At 39.3% G+C, this 22,293-nt stretch overlaps 1 protein-coding gene and 1 pseudogene across 2 annotated transcripts; both read left to right on the top strand.

The window, feature by feature from the left end:
- The first annotated feature begins 2,190 nt into the window (after window positions 1-2,190).
- Window positions 2,191-3,381, top strand: LOC108959150 (hypothetical protein). 2 transcript variants are annotated; one of them, XM_039306144.1, is made up of 3 exons: window positions 2,191-2,403; window positions 2,489-2,609; window positions 3,010-3,381. In XM_039306144.1, the coding sequence occupies exons 1-3, from the start codon at window positions 2,395-2,397 to the stop codon at window positions 3,207-3,209; spliced, it is 330 nt and encodes a 109-aa protein (XP_039162078.1). In that variant the 5' UTR covers window positions 2,191-2,394; the 3' UTR covers window positions 3,210-3,381. The 2 variants fall into 2 exon arrangements, with proteins under 2 accessions (XP_039162078.1, XP_018728006.1); XM_018872461.2 differs by having other exon boundaries at window positions 2,197-2,403; window positions 2,938-3,381.
- Window positions 3,382-7,631: 4,250 nt separating this feature from the next.
- LOC120290554 lies at window positions 7,632-21,391 on the top strand (annotated as a pseudogene).
- The last annotated feature ends 902 nt before the right edge of the window (window positions 21,392-22,293 follow it).

Genomic DNA, 22,293 nt, shown 5'->3' with positions numbered 1-22,293 from the left:
GAGTCTATATTTGTGAGAAATCTTGAGGAGGTGTGGTAGAACATCTACACCGTGGAATCAAGGCAAAGCTGTGCTGTAACCTCTCTTGTTCATAGTGGAATCCAGCCAATAAGCTGTCAGTGAAGAAGAGTGGACGTAGGCTTGATATAAGCCGAACCACTATAAACCGCGTGTTCAATTTTCTCTTCTCTCAGTCTTACTTTGATTATTGTTTCCACCAATTGTCTAGTATTGTGCAATCGTTTGAGAAAAATTCTTTATATACCTATTCACCCCCCTCTAGGTACTCATACTAGCAATATCAATGATATTCGTTGGCAAAGGGCCATGAAAGAAGAGATTGCTATTCTCACAGAGAATAACACTTGGGACATCGTCCCTCTGCCATCTCACAGAAGGCCCATTGGCTGCAAATGGGTTTATAAAATAAAATATATGACAGATGGTTCAATTGAGCGATATAAGGCTCGACTTGTCGCTAAAGGATTCACGCAGCGTGAAGGCTTTGACTATCATAAGACTTTTTCTCCAATTGCTAAAGAAGTCACTGTTCGCTCTTTTTTGGCGATTGCTGCATTACGTAATTGGGACTTACATCAGATGGATGTCAACAATGCCTTCCTTCATGGTGAGCTTGATGAAGAAATTATGTGGAGCTTCCACAGGGATTACGTAGACAGGGGGAGTCTCGAGTGTGCCGTCTCCTCAAATCCCTGTACGGGCTTAAATAAGCCTCTCAATAGTGGTATGCAAAATTTACCGCAACACTTACAAATGCGGGTTTTCAACACTCGAAGCATGATTATGCATTGTTCACATGGATCAGAGGTACTTCATTGATCTACTTATTGATTTATGTTGACGATATACTTATCATGAGAAATGATGATGTTGCAATTCAAAAGGTCAAAGGATGCTTCCATTTGACTTTCCATATTAAAGATTTGGGTCCTCCAAAATAGTTTCTTGGTATCGAAATAGCTCGATCCAGTGAGGAAATTTGTCTCAATCAACGAAAATTCATCCTAGAAATCATATTAGATGCAGGATTATTGGGGTGCAAACCAACTGCTGTACCTATTGACCAAAATATCAAGTTGACAACATATGAATATGATGTAAGTTCCTCTTCTCCAAATGAAGATCCACTACTCAAGGATCCATTGGGATATCATCGACTTGTTGGCAAATTAATCTATCTCACCATGACTAGGCTTGACATATGTTATTCAATACAAATACTTAGTCTATTTATGCACAACCCGAAGCCATCACATGTGAATGCAGCACTAAAGGTTGTAAAGTACTTGAAGGGATGTCCAGGACTTGGAATTCTACTATCCCGTGATTGCAACATGAAGATGACAACATATTGTGACACAGATTATGCTACTTGTCCTATGACAAGAAGATCCATTACTAGTTTTTGCATCAAGCTGGGAAAGTCCTTGATTTCATGAAAAACAAAGAAATAGTCAACAGTTTCATTGTCATCAGCAGAATCAGAATATTGAGCCATGGCAAAAACTGTATGCGAGATAGTTTGGATATGAGGATTACTTTCAGATCTTGGTGTGCAAGTCAACGGAGCAAGTGAATTGTTTTGTGATAATGATGATGCGCTAAAATTATTGGCAAACCTAGTTTTCCACGAGAGAACGAGACATATTGAAGTTGATTGTCATTTTACTCGAGAAAAAATTCAAGAAGGCGTCGTTACAACTCGAGGAATTGGAACTGTAAAACAGCCAGCAGACATCTTCACTAAGCCGTTATGCCGAAGATAGCATAGATATTTGTTAAGCAAGCTTGGCGCATTTGACATTTATAGGCCGCCGGCTTGAGGGGGAGTGTTGGAGAAATAATTTGATCTTATCTATTGAGATTACAATTGATATAGCATATCATAGACATAGAATATTTTAGGAAAACAATATTGCGTATATATTTTTTCTGATTCATTTTTATTCTCTCTTGTACTACAAATGCCGACACTTTCTTCTACATTTGTGATAATGAAATACACAGAATAGTATTTCCTCCATTGTCCTGCATTTCCTTTCAGAAGGCGACGTCTCCGGACTTGTCTTGGAGGTAGGTCGCAGGTCGCAGGTCACGTCGAAATTTCCCCACACAGATTCCCCCCAGCTCTGTCTAGCTTCTTTCCGCCTTTTCTTGTTGAAATTTGTGGCGGCATTTCCCTTTTTCCACGTGAAAAGCTCCAGTCAAGAGTCAATATGAATAGAAGAAAATGGCTATAAACACACACTCTCTCTCTATCTCTCTGTCGTCTACACAATACAAATCATGCCCTAACTCTATTCAGTCCATCACTAAGAAGATTGGAAGATTATCTGCAGGCCTGTTGAAGAGCATCCTCAACAAACCAAGACGATGGCTAAGGTGCGAAATCTAGTATGACACTTAATGTTTGATCTGTTTACCAGAAAATGTTGATATATATGGTCCCGGTTCTTTGTGCTTGCAGAAAAAGGTGGTGGTCAAGGTGGACAACATGAACGGTAAGAAGCTGAAGTTCTGGCTCTGCCCGAAATTTGGAGCTCAAGATAATCGCTCGGAGGCTCTTAAAATTGCAGCCACTGTCCCAGGTAATAATCAAAAACTAAAATAACATTAGAGGTGTACTTAGGGTTGTCCACAAGAAAGATAAAAAAAGTTCCTGAAGACAGAAAATTAGTTGTAATACGTGTTAAGGATATGAAGCAGGCGCTGGAGAGGTCCTTGTCCAAAAAGAAACTTGGTGCTTGAAGGAATGAATTTGTTTTCAGGATTGACAGAAGCAAAGTTTTTACAGCAAAAAAGGAAACCTTTCTTTGCCATATGTAATGGAGTAGGCTGAGAAGCAAGCATAAAACCTAAACTATTTCCATTTCCTTGGAAGCTAATTTCTCTTCTTTGCTCGATCAATGCATGTAGGGTTCTCATCGTTGAGTTTGAAAGGAACGGACCGAGATGTGATTGAAGTAACCGGGGATGAATTTGATGCAGTCGAGCTCACCACGAAGCTTCGCAAGAACGTGGGTCATGCGAAGTTGGAGGCGGTGGAGGAAGTCAAGGAGAAGAAAGAAGAGCAAAAGCCCAAGGCAAAGGAGCCCCAGGCAAAGGAGCCGCAGGTTGTCTTTGCACATCCGCCGACGTACATCGTAATGGAATCCGAACCCGGACCAGCTTGTTGTACTATCATGTAAAGCGCTCCCTCCCTCCCTCCCTCCCTCTCCCTCTCCCTCTCTCTCTCTCTCTCTCTCTACGCCATGCGATACTTCCCAACAATTTCCCTACTACCGCTTTCGCTTTCATTTCGCTTGTATTTGAGCCTCTGAATAATGGTGAGCTTGTTTAAATTGGTCGTGTTTATATTAAGCGATGCTACAAATGAAAAGTGAAAATTGCACCATGCATGCGGGCCATATTTCAACGCGCAATTCGAATATAGGTCTTGACTTGCGCAACACATTTTTATAAAATGGGTCTTGATCCATCAAATAATTCTTCACAGCATTTTTAAGCAATGAATCCAATGATATGAAATTTCATGGCAGATCCGGAAGAGACATCAAAGTTCTGTTTCCATTCATCCAAGGTCTAGGGCATACGTCTTCATCGAAATTTCTCCTTAATGTTGACCTTAGAAAATGGAGGGCATGAACAAGAACTTCTTACCGACCTTCCTGGGTTCACAAAGGGTTTTGAGAAGGTGAGACCGGCTGATCGAACACGCCTTGGGGGCAGTTTTACCATGTCGTGCCCATATAAACGGATTAAAACCAGCAACTTAACTAAATGCCAATACTTGACCCCAAAAAAAAAACTAATGGCAGTAATAGCCAATTTTCACTCGGATGGCCAACAAAAAAAGCGCAAAAACTACATATATCGGCAAAACAAATAGAGTGATGCTAGAAACACGAACAATGGTATACGATATGGCTTTACCAAGTAATGTAGCAAAACTATTTAAGTTAGCGGGTCCATCAAAGCACCGAACAGAAATTAGTCACATTGTTTAATACATAGCATATCATTACGGGTTCCTCTAACTTGATATGATTTGATGGTGGAGATTAATAGGTTAAAGATCCCGCAATGCTCAATGCCGTCTAAATTAAACCCACCGTATTGGGCACGACATGTTAGATATAACCACTAGTCTTCCTTCGACTTCATAATCACTATATGAACCTATTTTATTGGGTTAAGTACAATTTTAGCTCTTTAACATCAAGTATCGGTGCATGTTGGCTCTCTAGAACTCTTTTATTGAGCAACCACGTCCTTTTATGCCTCTTGATTTCTGCAATCAAAATCTTCCGTGTATTAATAGCAGACATAATAGCAAATTAAGTCCTTTATAAGAAAACAAAGAAATTGAGAGAGAGAGAGAGAGAGAGAGAGAGAGAGAGAGAGAGAGAGAGAGAGAGAGAGAGAGAGAGAGAGAGAGAGAGAGAGAGAGAGAGAGGTGGCACTTGCCAAGGAGTTTCTCGCTCACGGTGAGGGCAAGCGATAAATCCTCACCAGCCACCGGTGAGGGTTATGTTACCCCTGCTGCCAGTGGCTATCCCGCAAGTTTCTCGCTCACGGTGAGGGCAAGCGATGCTTGCCAGTAAATCCTCACCAGCCACCGGTGAGGGTTATGTTACCCCTGCTGCCAGTGGCTATCCCGCAACTTCGGGTGGAACACGATGAGAATCGTTGGATCTCCGTTAGCGAAGTCTGTTATTTGTTTTGTTTTTTGTGATCTAAAATAGATCACTATTCTCATAGTAGATTAAAAACTATTACGCAAGCATGTCTCGCTAGCAAATGGGCTTTTGTGGCCACCTCCTCTATGTTGCAATAAAGGCAAGCGATCGAATAATAATATAGACAAAAGAATAAAATAAATCGGATACCAGATTTACGTGATTCAGTCGTAAAGACCTACGTCCACGGGGAGAGCAGTAACAAATTTCACTATAAATCAAGCGATACAAGGAGATTACACACTCGAGTCACTCAAACACTCTCTCGGTATTTCCCAAGCCCCAATTACACCCAATAACGCACGCGGTGTTTAGCCCCGAAATTCCTCAAGAAATAATCTCTCAATCTCACGAAGGAATTACACGCAAATCTTATCACAATATTTAATTGGCTACAACACTAAACTTCCTCGGATGTAATTCACGAACAAGAATGACAAAGAAAATTCCTCCCAAGCACTCGATGACAAGATGGCACCTCAAGACCAATTCTTCATGATCAACTACCACCACCCACGGCCACAAGTCTATATATAAGTGAAACCCTCATTCCTTTACCAACTTCTCATAGGATTTTGTTTCTTATCAAAAACATATCTTTGTATATTTTAAACAAAATCCAAGTCCTAGTCAAAGTTGGACTTTCCTATTTTAGCGACCAGACTCTCCAACGCAAATTCAAATTTGGGAAAGTTGATCTTCGGATTTGCTTTGCTCGATTTTGAAACTCCGCAACATATCCAATTCGGAATTTTCGGAATTTTCACATTGGACTCAAACTCGAGACATATTTTAACAATCTTCACCTTGGCTCCACGTTTGAACCAAGTCACAATCGCTTCACAAAAAAATTCAAACTCTGCTGCTACTTTTCATAGCCCCCGATAGGTTCAACCGCCACAGATATTATCCAAGTCCAAGCCTCGCTTGATCTCATTGATAACTCCCGCGTATGTACATGTGGACCACACACTCACAAATGATAGGATTGGGATCCTATCCATTTGATCGGCATTTTCCAATTTTTCTTGAGAGAAATTTCATCATCTTTTAAAGATGAAAATGATATCATTTCAATATATATGAGATCATATAGAGTTTGAATTTAGATATTTATTGAAAGTTTATTCTTCGAGAAAGTAATTGACTCCTTCAATTTGCATATATTGATATTTCGGATGTGGTGTTGGGAAATTTCAATAGAGTATTAGAAAGGACATTCCTTTCAAGCATTGGCGTTATGTGTGTGGTGCACAGAGACTAGAGTCACCTATATCTTTCTATATCTCGTATAAAGCTTTCCCTCCACATTATCTGCTACCTTAATGTGCTATATAAAGACAAGGGCTGCGCTGCGTGTGGGCATTATTTAACCTACTAGCTCCACAAAATTCGATAACTTTCAGATAATATATACATTTAGTTTGAAAATTTTACCTGAAAATATCAGCCACTCGCATCTCGGAAGAGGCAACAGTTGGAATCCTCTGGATGCCTCGAGCCACCATTTTTTTAAATTTATTTTCCTTTCCCTTTTGATGAATGCTAAAATTTGCCCCAAACATGAAATGCATGCCATGCAGGCGAAACGAAAAGTCGCTCATGCCACATCTATTTGTCGCTAAATGTTTTTTTGTTCATGAGCAACAAGGTTAGTATACGGGAAAATTGTCCAAAAATTCCTAAATTTATTGCACTTTTACCAATTCAATTTTAAATATTTTAATTGTGCCAATTGAGTACTAATTCTTATAATGTTTTGCCAATTCAGTTTTAAATATTCTTGTCAATTTTGACCTAAAATTGCTGACATGGACACCGCTCGTCTTATGTGGCATGGTCGTAGTTGATATGAACAATTTTTAATAATATTTTCATATTTTTTTAATTTATTTTTTCTTTTCTTTTTTATTTATTTTTCCTTTCTTTCTTCCTCCTTTAGCTAGTGGTCAAGCCTCTCCCTACTCTCTGCTCTCGGTTAGAAACTTGAAAGTCACAGGTCTTGGTCTTGGGAATTTGTTCTATTCATCTTGTTAATGTCTTGCTTAGAACACGTATTACATGACTACAAGCACCTTTGAGAGTGAGAGAGATAGAGAGAGGGCGGGGGGCTTGGAAAAATGAGAATGACCTTTGATTGATCGCATTGATAACACACGTATATACATGTGGACCGCAACTTCCCACACGATAGGATTGGAATCCTATCAAGTCAGTGAACAATCAACACTTTTCAATTTATCACGAAAAAGATATCATCTTTCGAGGATGAAAAGGATACAGTCTCAATACACATCTAAATATATACGAGATCATGTAGAGTTCGATTTTAAATATTCTCTAAGAAAGTAACTAGCTCTTTCAATTCACATTCAATGGATATTTCTCATTGTGTTGTTGGTATTTTTCAATAGAGTAAAATAGAAAGTACAAAGGACCCTTTTCAAGAATTGGTGTTGTATGCATGGTACGTAGGGTTGCCTATATATTTCCATATCTTACATAAAATTTTTGCCTTCACTTTATCGACTACCTTTGTGAGGCAATGGTTTCACAAATCTTACATTATATCATAATAGAATGTTTTGAATTCTAATTTTTCTAGGTTTCTATCTGCTTTTTAGAATAGTTGATCGTGATTGTAAGTTCTCTATATTGTCATGAAGAAAAATGAGTCAGCTTTTTGACAACTTGAAGACTCCATTTTCTACTCTAAGCTGTTGCTTGTCTTCTATGTGGAAAATTAGCGAAAGCTGCCAACTTGCTGTGAAAGTACGTGAGGGACCCAACTTGACTTTTCTTAGTATAAATACGTGGTTTACCCTACCCAACTTGCTGGAGTGTTGTGGGGTAGTGCGCGGTGTTGTGAGAGGCGGGAGCAGAGAGTGGTGTAGAGTGTGGAGATAAAGTAGAGAGTTCATTGTGTGAGTGTGGGTGTGTAATTGAGTCTTCTAGTAATAATAAAAGAGAGTATTTATTTTTAGTCCGAATATCCACTTGAGTCCAACAAGCGATATTAGGGCTGTTAGCTCAACACTTCAGGTGCGCTGGGTGTCGAGTATTAATTTGCCCCCCTAGCCCCACGAAAATCGATGGTTCTCAGATAATATAGACATTAGTTTGAAGAATCCTCCTGAAATTAGCAGTTACTTGCATCCCAGAGGAGGTACGGCTCGAATCTGAGGCAACCTTTTTTTTTTTTTTTTTTTTTTTTTAATTCATCTTTCTCTTCCTTTTGACGGGTGCGAAATTTTGTCCCCAGCATGGAATGCATACCATGTGGGCGAAACAATAAATCGGTCATGCCACATCTATTGCATCTCCAGATGTTTCTTTGATAATTGAGCAGCTAGGGTTTGTAGCCTTGCCCTATTTTGTGCAGTTTATATTCTATGATAGGGAAATAATTCCAAAATTATCTTAAAACTCAGGTTGTGTCGAAATTTCCCAACATAAATTTCCTGAAAAAAAGTCCAACATGTTTTTTTCCACCTTTTTAACTTTTTATTTTAAATTTGTTGGGAAATTTCCTTTTTCCACATAAGATAGTCCAGTCGAGACTTGATATGAATGAACTATCTTCAGAGAAATGGCTATAGATATGGAAGACACTGTCCAAATCGGCTTCGATTCAAATATCATTCCCTAGCTCAAATCAGTCCATCTCCCATATTCTAAAAATTTGGAATAATTATCTGCAGGTCCATTGATGAACATTATCAGCAAACCAAGACTATGGCTAAGGTACGTAACATTGAATAACAATATCATAGTTATTTTTACGAGAAAATACTATCTTATCGTATATTTGTATGTATATATACACAAATATAATTATTATTCCAGAGAAAGGTGGTGGTCAAGGTGTCCATGAACGGTAGGAATCAGAAGTTCTCACTCTTCCCAAATTTTAGAAGGCAAGATAATCGCGTGAAGGCTCTTCAAATTGCAATGGCCATTCCTGGTAATATAAGCAGTTTATTCTTCAGGTTGTCTGCAAGAAAGATTTAAAAAAAAAAAATTTGAAATTTTTTTTTAGTTCTAATACTTTTTAAAGAGTTGTTGTACCAATTCATCAGATAGAAATTAATCAGACTATGATAGTAAATCAAAACATGTTCCCTGTGGTTTTCTAGTAGAAAGGGTTAACTGGTCTGCGATATCTCTGCTCGACCGATGCGTGTAGGGTTCCAATCATTGAGTTTAAAAGGAACGGACCGAGACACGATTGAAGTAACAGGGGATGGAGTCGACGCGTTCGAGCTCACCAGTAAGCTTCGCAAGAGCTTGGGTTATGCGATTTTGGAGACGGTGAACGAAGTCAAAGAGGAGGAGAAACAAGAAGAAAAGAAGCCCAAGATAGATGAGGTGCCGGTTGTCTCGTATCCGTGGGATCCATCGTATTCATCGTATGTTGTAACGGAATCCCAACCGGCTTGTTGCACCGTCACATGTAATGCTGTCTTTTCTACATCATGTGATATTTTGGCCAACCGGCTTGTCGCACTGTCATGTAATGCTCTCTCTCTACACCATGTGATATTTTTGGAAAGGTTTCCTGATTATCATTTTCTTTTGCCTTGGGTTTAAGCCTCTGCAAAATGGTAATGGTGTTTTAGATTGTTCGATGAAATTTATAATAATTGATTTACAAATTGAAAGTGAAAATTACTCTATGCATGTGGGTCAAATTTGGGAAAATTATCTAAAAAGTTCTAACCCATTGTCCGGTGGCTAGTTCAGTTCTAAGTCTTTTGATTTTGTCAATTCAATCCTAAATCTTTCAATTACTAGTTTAATCAAAAACCTTTTAACAATTAGCCAAATTATTCCTAAACCTTTTAACGAATTACCATTTTAAGTTTTCCGGCTAATTTTGATCGAATATAAGTGTCGTGACGATTTAGTCAATGATGGCTATTTTATATGGCGTAGCTTGGTGCCGACGTAAATAATTTTTAATTTTTTTAAAAATTGAATTTTTTTCTTGTATTTTCTTTTTCTCTTTTACATAAGGCCAACGTCCTTCCTGATCATTAAGCAAGGGTTGGCAACCCCTCGTAAAACCCTTGCCAACCACAGCCTCACCCGCCTTGTTGTGGCCAGTGAGGGAGTCACGAGCCCTTGCCCAGCCATCGCGGGCCATAGTGAGGGTGTCGCGACCCTTACCCAGGGGTCATCAAAGGCTGCTAGCCCTCACTTAATGGCTAGTGGAGGTTGCCCAGTAGCCCTGTTGGCTTCTGTTTCTTTTTTCTTTTTTTGGTAAAAAGAAAAAAAGAAAAGAAAATAATAAAAAATCTAAAAATTTTAAAAAAGTTGTTTATGTTAGTGTTGACTGTACACTTAGATTGCTGTCATTGACTAAATTGTTTTTTTTTTTTTATGACCCACGGAAACCCGTACAGCCAGCAGCTGGTGGGCAAACCCTAGGATCGCACGAGGGAACTACCACCCCATGCAAGCGTTTAAGGCACCAAGAGCCTCCACTGGGTTTCGAACCCCTCACCTTGAGGGCAAAGATCAATTGAGTCTTATCCAATGGAGCCCCTGCTGCAGGTGGTTCATTGACTGAATTGTTGTGTCATCGATATTCGGCTAAAATTAGCCAGCAAGACTAAATTGTAATGTGTTAAAAGATTGATGACTAGTTTAGCAAATCATTAAAATGTTTAAGACTAAATTGACACAATTGAAAGATTTATTATTGAATTAGCAAGTTTTCAAAAGGTTTATGACTAAATTAACACGTTATCAAAAGATTTGGAACTAAATTAGTAAAATTGAAATGTTTGGAATTGAATTAGCATTAGTACAATAAGTTTCAAACTTTTTTGGATAATTTTCTTGTCAAATATTAACACGCAATTAAAATATATGATAGCAAGATGACTAAAAGCTAACTGCCTAATGAGGAAAGAAAACTAAATTTACCAGCAAAACAAAAGAGAGGAATGCTAGAAATATTATGACCGGTACATTAAATGTGTTTACTAAAATGATGTCAAACAATAAGCGGCCATTAACCAGATAATACGCATTCAATTGGTGAAAGAGACATTCGAAAGTGTCCAAAGACGCTTTTTCCGGTATCCCAAAGCTTTGATTATATGATGTCTTCGTAACTCGCACTGCATGGTGGTTCTCTATACCTGCAAATTTTCTTTACGCCATTCAAAAAGTCATGCTTATATAAAGGTGCTGTGCTCCACCTCCAACGCTCTTTAGTACGCTTGAAAATTCACGACGGCGCGGCTCTGACGCAATGCCCTCTTTTCAAATTTCTACCGTAATGACATGGTCGTCATCAACTGAATAATGTTGGCAAAAGTAGTTGATAGAGACCTTAATTGATTACACCAATAGAGAAAAGATGGAGGACCCGTTGCTCAGCAAAACAATTAGATGATCACCCGCACATAAAGCTAAAGGACCAAAGACAAGACCCCAACCGGAGCCGACTTTGCAAGAACTTGGGCTCCAATAGGACGAAAGTAGCGCAAGTACACCTTGAGGCCCGTTTCTGCAATCAGGCTCTTTCTGGATCGGGCCTTGGATTTGAGAGAGCACTTTTGAGTCCACAGCGTTGCTGCCATCTCGAGTCACCTTGTTGGGCGATCGTCCTCCTTCCATCAGAACTTAAAAGTCAGCACCAGAACGACCTCACAATTTATAGAGGTTCAGACTCACGGCGTTTCCATCTACCCAAATCAATCACTAATCGATGAACCCTTTGTTGTACCACTTTGCTGTTTTGCCTAATATCCCAAATCTGACTTCAGGTGCTTTTTTGCTTTTGGTCATCGAGAAATGTATCGAAAAATTCCTAAACTTATTGTATTTGTACCAATTTAATCATAAATTTTTAATCATACAAATTGATCAAAAACCTTTGACGATTTATTAATGTACCAAATTTGATTAGAAATCATTGATGGGTCTTTTACAAGAAATGGCATGACGTAGACAAATTTTACAATTTTTTGATATATTAATGAACTTCTCTCCCTCTCCCTCTCCCTCTCCCTCTCTCTCTCTCTTGTTTTACAACTTTGAGCTAGCAAGGCCATGTCAACGACCCTTGCAAGATCCAAGCGAGGGCGTAGAGGGCGTAGAGGCCCTGTTGGCCCACAATGGGGAAAAAAAGGAAAGGAAAGAAAAGAGGAAAGAACAAAACAAAGAAAAATAATAAAAATTCATAAAAAAAATTGTCCATAATAGTGCCGATGGTAACAAGTAACATACCTAGAGTCCATGTAGGCGATTTCCATCTAAAGTTGATCGTATTAACTACATTGGTAAATTATCTTAGAACAAACTTACTAAAATTGAAGATTTATGATAGAATTGCTACAAAAATAACAAGTTTAGGACTTTTTTTTGTTATTTTTCTTTTTCGTCATCTTCTTTGCTAATGAGTATATCAAAATTTGCCAACTCAAAGAGATGTTAAAATAAAAAAGAACACATTAATTATTAGATAAAAAGCGGGTGCGTCAATATATTTATATAATACATCTCGCAACTAGCGAATATGAAACTCATTGAAATCTTATATTTTTTAGCAACGCCGGCCTCTACTGCAACTTTTGCTGCTCATAAATACATACCCTGAAAACTTACATTTTTTTTGTCGATTTTTATTTTGAAAAACTTATGTTGAGAGAGAGAGGGCAAAAGGACATTATTTTTTTGCCAGTCATATTTTATTCCTACCATAATTCTTATTCTCAAACTTTTATTCGCTCCTTACAAAGAGGTGGTCGAAACCCACTCCCCCACCCCAACCTCTCGAAGTGGATTCGAACCCCGCACCTCCTCCTTCTATGTTGAAAGGGTGTCTACTAAGGCAAACCTCAAAAGAATTGGGCAAAAGGATATTGATAGACATAAATTGTTACCCGGCCTTATATATATATGTATGCCCTTTAGAATATGTCGACTGTGATACCGTAATGGATCATCTCCAACTTTAATGAACTAGAAAGGTCAAATGAGCAGATTCCCTGGTTCCCGCTTCCCCGGTCCTTTTTGCATCGCCAGCCTAATCAAATTGAATTATATTTAATTTTTTATTAACCAATAAGAAAAAGATATCCACACAGTTGGGCAGTTTCATCTGCTGTCGCATGAATAAAATAGCAGTACAGCTGACCTTTAAGAAGTGTCCAGCGGAGCATAACCCATCCTCACCGCCGAAGCTCCCTCCTCATTTAGTATTTTATAGGAAATATGAAGATGGGGCGTCTCGAAACAGGTCTTAAGCTTGAAAAAGTAATTTATGACGAATATATTAGTGGGACGACGATGATATCATATAGCTAATTAATCATCGTTGCTTGCGTTTTATGAATTCCATCTTGTTTTTTACACCTTTCTTTTCTTACGGGTCGGCCAAGTGACTTATAGTCATATGATGTTTTCCTCACACGGTATATGAGGAAATTAAATATATCCCAAGTTGGGGCTTGCCTAAGGAAGTAATTAGATTTTTCTTGATCATTTTGTTCTTAGCTTCTTTATCGTCTCCACCGAAGAGAATCCAAACCCTTTTTTTGGCTGGGCTCGGGGAGGAATGGGGAAGCCCCTTTCATTTTCCTATACCATGCCCAGGTATTTTACTGGGGAAGGCGTCACGGGAATCCAGGGTGGATCCTTACTCCCCAAAGGGGAGTTGTGGCAGAGAGCCCAGTGGGATTTACTCATTTTAAAACCCGAAAGGGAATCCATTGAAACGGGAAGCCTTTTAAGGTCAATGCTTAGGACCACTCCCTCTCTCTCTCTCCGTCCCAAACATTATAAAGAGGACGCCCATAGTTGCTTCTTTTCCATTGTTCCTACAAGGGGTGATGCAATTGCCCTCCAAATAGAAGTTGCCATGAACCTCTCCCGTTCACCTTCGTGCTCTTTTCTTCTTTCGTTAACACAGCACCAGACACCCGCTTTTGCTGCGAAAAAGGTGAGCATTCGAAGCCTGCCGTCGCACCGTTCTGTTAACAATGGAATCTCTACATTCTTGTCTTGGTTTGAAGAGGGTCCTACCTTAGCTGATATCATCATCATCATAATCATGAATCTTTCCTAATTGTTTTGTGTGTGTATGTGCGTGTGGTGGATCAAAGTCGTACGTGGTTTACTTGGGATCTCACTCGCACGGCCCGGATGCTTCGTTGGCTGATCTGAGTCGAGTGACGGAGTCTCACCATGAATTTCTTGGCTCTTTTGGGAAGGTATTGCATTTCAATGCAGATAAAGTTTTTTTTTTTTTTTTTGGGTAAAAACAATGCAGATAAAGTTCACCACCACCACCACCACTTTTCTTTTCTTCTTCTTTTCAGTTTGTAGTATGCGTTGATGACAATGTTTTGTATAGCCAAGACGACGTTGAGGAGGCCATCTTCATTCGTACACGAGGCACATCAACGGCTTTGCCGCGACTCTCGAAGATGAAGTAGCTGCCCAGATCGCCCGTAAGCTCCGACCCCTTTTCTCCTTTGGTTTGAAGTTTGACCTCCGGAAACAACAGTCCTTTTGTTTTGCATCTGTCATAAAACTTGAGTGCAACTTGCACATCTTGATGACAAGTCGCGTAACCTTTGATGACCGCAATGCTCATAGCTCCATCCCATGCCCCTGTTTTAGCGCAAAACTCCAAATAATAAACAAAAGAGCAATATGTCCCCACACATCTTCCAAACTTTGAGAAAGACTATCGCACTAGACGATGCGATGACGCGTATGTCACGTGTATCAATAATAAATCCAAACTTAACCCATCACATCACTAAATAAATCAACTCTAATCGTTCAGATTTCGTTTTTCTGCTAAGGAAGCGCTTGTTTTTATTAATCTTTAATGATTATTGTTGGTTTTCCAACCTTTGGCAGGGCACCCAAGAGTGGTGTCGGTTTTTCTAAACTCAGGGCAAGAAACTACACACGACGAGATCGTGGAGTTTCTAGGCCTCGAGCAGAACGGCGTGGTTTCTTCCGATTCAATTTGGAAGAAAGCTCGATTTGGTGAAGATACCATCATTGGGAACCTGACACAGGCAAGCGACTTGACCCACTATTTATTCATTTATCTAGTCTAACATCATATTTTCTTGACGAAAAATAACATAAGAGTCCCCCAAAAACCACAAACGTTGACTTACATTGCCAACCAGAGCAAGGCTGTCATGTCGTTTATCTATCATAAAGAAATGCCAATGTTTCAAGATCTTCGACTTTAGTCCACTCTCCATGTTCGGTTCTTGCTTCGGCCACGCACGTTCTCTTCGCTCTAACACGGATCGTTCTTTTATTAGGTCTTAATCTGTGTAACTACCGATAACCATCTAATGATTTTTCAAAAGCTATCGACTTTGTGTCGTCAACTCATTGTCCTATCTGCATAATACAGATTGGGGCATAATATAAGAGGGTAGATAGTAAAGAAACGGGTATGAGTCAAGCACGCTCTAGTGAGCCTAATCCTCAGTAAACTAGTAGATATAATAAGATTCTGCCATTAATGATAGACATGTGTGCATGTAAAGAGATCAAAGATTTTCCTCGGCCCATGTGGAAAATTTAATTTTATCGAAAATTGCTGGGTGTTGTCTTTTTCTTGCTGACTAGAGAAGGAGCACACCCTGTGTAGCTGCATTATCGAAATTCTATTAAAAATCCATGCAAATGGGAAAATAATAGTGAAATTTGGTGGAGGTGCTCTAGAGGTGCTTGTTATCTACATATTCTATCCTTCTTGTGGATCTAATTGCGAATGGGGCACATGGTTATGCATGTATATACGATATATGTGTTTAGACATTAGAGATGCACATTTGAGAGGGTCAAATCTTTGAATACTAGTCAAAGGTACTAGAAGGGAAATACATCATGTCTTAAGACTAGTCTAATTTGGAATATATATATTGGTCAGCACATTGTTAGACCGTTGCTTAATTTGGAAAATGAGTATCTTTTGCTTCAAGTCAAAAATTTTAAGCGGAAAAAAAGTATTTCAATGTTTGAGAAAACGTGGAAAGAAATTATAAATATTAACTCGACATGTCTCAATTTGAATGTTCTTTCAAAAGAACTTTTGATATACAAATTTCATGAAAGTCAAATTACAAAAGCCATATATGGAGATAATTTATTTTTTAATAGTAAGAGCACAGTCAATTCAAACGCATCTTTGTGCATCTGGTGAGACATATGCCTAAAACTCTCGATGTGGTACTACACTAGGGATGGAGATAAGCCTAAGTTGACATCTTGGTGGTCTCACCATCACGTGTCCTCCTCTACTTCCGATCATAAAGGGATGGAAAGTAAAAATTAATTCGAACACATCTTGTGCATATGGGGAACCATATGCCTAAAAACCCCAGTATAATGTTGTGCTAGGTATGAGATAGAGCCTAAAATTGACATCTTAGTGGTCTCGAGCATCACACATGCCTCTACTTTCAATCATAGAGCGATAGAGAGTAAAAGTCAGGCCTCGAACACATCTTTGTGCGTCTAGTGAACCATAGGCCTAAAATTCATGATATTATGCTATACTAGGAATGGAGATAAAACCTAAATTGACATCTAGTGGTCTCGGCTATCACGCGTGCTCTCTACTTCCAATCATAAAGGGATCGAGAAAGACCAAGTGATAGCCGGTGAAAGGAGGCGGGTCACTATAGCTACCAAAGCTAGTAGCATTGGCTTGACTCGTGAGGGCGAGGTGAGGTGCATATATATCTATATATTGGGTTTAGGTATAGTTTTCTTGGGATTAAAATTTTAGATATAAAGTCATTCGGTCTTTGAGATAATCAATTATTCCCTAACTGTGGAGGACTCACATCCTTATGCTACGAGATTGTTTACTATAGTTTTCCACAACAATTTAGTTTGGAAAGTGTTTGGTTAATAACTCATAATTGCAACAGAAACTGAGAGAGAGAGAGAGAGAGAGAGAGAGAGAGAAAATTACACCATTAGCAAAGTTGATCCTGCGGGCCAAAGGAATCCTGTCACGTGTAAGTGCGGTGCTCACCCAGGAGTCGAATATGGTACTTGCAAGAGCACGTCCGTGGGCCAAACCACAAAATACGCAGAGGATAATCCCACAAAAGCTGCCCCAGACAGACGCTCTTTTCCGGAGTAGGTGAAGCGCAGCCTCATGATTAAAAACGTCAAAAAAAAAACACAAACTCCCCACTGGGGTTTGAGTTATTTGCTGCCATTGCTATGTTGGACCTGGAATTGACAAGGCTCAGTGCAAAAATATGGGGAAAAAAAAAGATGTAATCGATTGGGATTTTGGCGCATGCAGGGGCGTGGCCAGATTCCAAAAGCTTTAGCGACCAAGGGTTGGGACCGATTCCTCCAAAGTGGAAAGGAATCTGCCAAAACGACAAGGATCCTCGCTTTTTGCTGCAACAGGTTCTTTTGCTTGCTCCCACTCTCCCACTTTCTTATCCTTCCTTGCTCAACTCCAAAAAAAAAACACCAAAAAAAAAAAAAAAAAAAAAAAAAAAAAAGAAGTTTGCCATTTTCAAAACGCTGACTTTTCTCCACTCACCTTCTTTCGAGAAGGTAAAAGATACTTTCCCATTATATCTTTTTTGGTACTGTGGACAGTGTAGGCGTCCGAAGTCTTTTGAGCATTTCTTTTTAAGGTCAATTTCTATAAGATAGAGTTCGCCATGAGCTATTTTAGCTCGAACTAGTCCATGGTTATAAACTAGGTCTTAGGTTGCTTGTGTTTTATTAAAACCTCTTGATAAATGAAAATAATTAGTCCTCATTCGTTGGGTGCTTTAGGAAAATGATTTTTTCTTGCCATAAGAAGAAGTTGTTTTTCCCATTTAAGCTTGTTGTTTTCCATACATTAATTAATTTTCTATCATCAAAATACTAGAAGGGCAGAAAACAATTTATCTGATTTTTTTTTTCCAAATAAACGGACCTATAGAAATAAGACACTCTTTGAATAACTTGTACGACACAACCCACGGACATGATTAAAAAAAGGGATAATGATGATGATAGTTTTTTAAATTTAATCCAATGCAATGTTATTCTTGAACTTTGATATGTTTAATGTGGTCCCTAAACTATTCTTAAATATTGATTCTAATCCATTTCATAATAAAGTTGAATTGATCTTTTATTATCTTTTTTCCTTTTTTTCTGGTATCTATAATAGAAAAAAATAAAACTTCATTTAAAGTTGTATTCGCCTACCAATTATTGCTGCTGTGACTTTCACCGCGCAATGCCGCTTGAGAATTGATCACTCCACGAGCACCCAACCTCAATCCCTATCTCGAGCTTGCTTCACCCATACATTTGATTTGGGTTCACGATGCCATATCCGGTGTTACCAAGCCTGAACTCGGCCTTGTCAAGCTTGGAGTAACATTATCGGTGGTGGCGCGACTGCTTACCTTTCTCCGAAAATCAGCTTTCTTTGGTCTAAGTCTATATGTAAATTTCTCAAACGATGAATTTATTTGCGATCTTCAAGTTACCCGTAAATGTGTTAGATATGCATAGAGCTATATAACAAGGCAACATAAAAAAAGAAAAAGAAAAAAGATGTTATTCAAATAAACATGTCCCCTTCTTTTACAAAAATCAATTTGACATATGAAGCCATTCTTTTCCTCCCTTATTATTTTTCAAGAATTGGTTGACGTTCACGAGACGTAGCTATCTTCATCTCCGCCTTCGTTGTCATCACCTAATATTTTTTTGTCTTTCTTCAAAACGGACAAATCATTTCGCTCCGCTAATTCGCTTGGGTCACTTCTTGGGTCCGAACCATTTTTTCTTTCTTCTTTTCAAACTTTTGTTGTCTGAAAATCAAGTTAGGTAAAAGATATCAAAAACCCATAATTGTTGACTTTCGTTTTCATTGACTGTCTTTTCGCGTACCATTTCTCGCTTTAATTGTTGACTTTCGTTTTCGTTGACTGTCTTTTCGCGTACCATTTCTTGCTTTAATTGTTGACTTTCGTTTTCGTTGACTGTCTTTTCGCGCACCATTTCTTGCTTCAACTACTCTAACTAGTGGACAACATTGTTCCGCGAAATAAGAAGAATTCTAGTCTACAGCTCCAACTGTTTTTCATTTATAACTTATTTTTAGACTTCAATTATTTCGTGAAAAATATTAAAATATTTTCTAAAAATATTACTTACATAGCTTAAATGATAGTTAATAAAAATATTTTTATTATTAATAACAAATTATATCTAAATATTTTCATGCATGATACAAATATTTTTTGTTTATTCATTTTTTTGTAGAAAATTATTTTAGGGATTTTTTTAAGTAATTTATTTTTCACGAAATAAATGGAGATTTAATGAAATAATTTCTTATTACATGAGGCAAGTGACCTAATTTTTGACCAAACAATGTTTATACGTCTAGTTTAGCATGATACCATTCAGACTCCAACGCCTGAGACTGAAATTTGTACATGGAGAGAAGGAATCGTTCTCAACATTTTAACTTTTCATTGTTTTTCTTCAATAAGTGAAATCGGAATTTGTAAATAAACAATTTTCTTATTTCTAAATCTCTTTCTCACACATTTCCTTTTTTTTTTAATATTTTATCTTATCTTTTCTTTTTATTTGTACACATTTCCTTTTCCTCTATTAAATATTTAGAAAACATTAGTCAAAGATTTTGAAAAAGAAAATGCCAAAGTAACTCCGCCAACGGAAACGTCGATCTGCAGGAAACTCATCGGCGCCAGATATTTCAACAAAGGCTACGCCGCCGCAGTGGGGCCCTCAACGCCTCCTTTGACACCCCGGGACAACGACGGCCACGGGTCCCACACCTCTCCACGCCGGTGGCAACTTTGTTGCCGGCGCCAGTGTCTTTGGCTACGGCCAAGGCATCGCCAAGGGCGGCTCCCCAAGGGCTCGGGTTGCCGCCTACAAGGTCTGCTGGCCGCCAGTCACCGGCAGCGAGTGCTTCGACGCGGACATACTGGCGGCTTTGATGCCGCCATACACGACGGCGTGGACGTCCTCTCGGTCTCCTCGGCGGTGACCCCTCCCCACTGTTCAACGACAGCACAGGATCGGGTCCTTCCACGCCATGAGGAACGGCATCGTCGTGGTTTGCTCGGCCGGGAATTCTGGGCCCAGCGACGGCACAGTCTCAAACATCTCGCCTTGGCTGATCACGGTGGCGGCAAGCACCATGGACCGGGATTTCTCCAACTACGTGGTGATTGGCGATAAGAGGCGATTCAAGGTCAGACTCTCGCTTAATCGGTGAAGCTGTTCCTAGGGTCTGACACACATTACCAATTTGAAAAACTATACGAATGCACTGGAAATCGCATATTTAAATGATGAATGTCCGCAAGATGGTTAGTGATATTTCATCGAGCATGACCCTAATTGTTGCGTCGGTTCTTAAGCTAATCTGGACAATAGACAAAGCCTGTTTTACTGTTTGTCACATCACCTCGGCATTTTGATTTGTGAATCGGTGTTGAGTGCGTTTCCGATTCCGGGAAACTGCTAATTCTGTAAACATGTGTCCTTTTGCTTTCTCCTTTTTCCCCGAAGGGTGCGAGCTTATCACCGAAATCCTTGCCTGGAGACAAGTTCTACAAACTGATCAGCGCAGCGGATGCTAGATTGTCTCATGTGTCGGCCGATGAAGTGTAATAATCACAACCATTTCCGCACTATTAATATCTTGCCATTATCGTTTGCAGCTGAAAATTGATTTACCTCTTTTGCTCAGCTCGATGAATGCTCCATTGCTAACTGTGATGTGTATATGGTTGCATAAGACAGGCTACTCTGCCAGAATGGAACGCTTGATCCGAGGAAGGTGAAGGAGAAGATCCTGGTTTGCCTTCGAGAGAAAAAACGCGAGGGTCGACAAGGGAGAGCAGGCCTTCTCGCCGGCGCGGTTGGGATGGTCCTTGCCAACAATATCCTCTCGGGAAACGAAATCGTCGCTGACCCACATTTCCTTCCCGCATCTCACGTCAACTACACTGATGGGGCCGCCATCTTCAGTTACATCAACTCAACTAAGTAAGTGCACACAGGCTCCTCTTTTTGCTCCCTAATGACAGATTCTGTCACGGCGCAATGTTGCTCTTGGTCTGGCTCATGAGGCCGGCGTAAATTGTGTCCGTGTGATTTGACATGTTTGTGCAACCTTTCATTGCGACAGGTTTCCACTGCTCAGATCACGCGCGTAGTGACGAATTTGGGCGTGAAGCCATCTCCATTCATGGCGGCTTTTTCCTCAAAGGGGCCGAACACCATTACACCCGAAATTCTAAAGGTACTTTGAAGGTTCATTGCCGATTTAGTCACGCTGCTTTTGTAACAATAGCTAGTTGAGTTGTTGAAATGATTATGGCCAGCCGGATATTACTGCACCTGGACTCAGCGTCATAGCTGCGTACACTGAAGCAGTGGGGCCGACAAATGAGGATATCGATCAACGCCGGGTCCCTTTTAATGCTGTGTCAGGCACCTCGATGTCGTGTCCTCATGTTTCCGGTGTTGCTGGTCTTCTGAAAACTCTACATCCAGAATGGAGTCCTGCTGTGATTCGATCGGCAATCATGACGAGTGGTGAGTCTGAGTGAATGATATACTTCGACTACATTATGAGCTCGACTGTTATGTCTGATGGGCATACGGAACCTTAGGGAGTGAAAATCACAAACCCGCCGCTCTTGCAAAATGAACTTCGTAACATTAACTTTAAAGTAAGATTGGCTCCATATACTCTATCAAAAGTCAAATAAGTCTATCCATCATCTTTTGACCTTTTCTCTTTTAAATTTCAAAAGTAGAAGTTAACAACACCCTTCCCCCTTCTCCTTACAAGTAGATACTCGAAAACAAATACATATCTTCATAATTTTAAGCCATGTGCTCCTTTCTTATACCATGTTGTTAATTTTACTAATTAATAATAAGACTTGGCATGATATTAGGTCTCCAATTACTACACTTTTAGTTAACCAAATTATATAGCAACTACATGCAATTTCCTCCAATAATCAATAACAAAGCAAATAAAACAAAATTGAGCAAGGAAAAGACAACATAGCCCTTCTACATCTACTGCACTCATAGTTGGCGAGATCGTTGATCTATTGCAAACATTGCCTCTAATATTTGGTGTTGAAACCCTCTTGACTTTTATGGGTGTAAAATCTATAAGTGACTTGATTACGTCATTTGTTGAACATTTTCAACTATTTCAACTATTAAAAATCTCTTGGCTTTTATTGGTGTAAAGTTCTATTTGTTCGATATAACATATGAAAGACAAAACATGCATAATACCTTCCATAGATTTCAAACTCTTAGGTATTTTCCTGAGAGAGTTTCAGCACCACATATTAAAGGCGATGTTTGCAACGGACCAACGATCTTGCCAAATGTGAGTGCATTAGATGTGGAAGGGCTATGTTGCATTTCCTTGCTCAATTTGACTTTATTTGTTTTGTTATTGATTATTGGAGGAGAATTGCGTGTA

Source organism: Eucalyptus grandis, chromosome 2 (genome assembly GCF_016545825.1).
Source record: "Eucalyptus grandis isolate ANBG69807.140 chromosome 2, ASM1654582v1, whole genome shotgun sequence".
Classification (NCBI taxonomy): Eukaryota; Viridiplantae; Streptophyta; class Magnoliopsida; order Myrtales; family Myrtaceae; genus Eucalyptus; species Eucalyptus grandis.
Note: the sequence above shows the minus strand (reverse complement) of the source record. Positions and strands in the feature narration are given on the sequence as shown.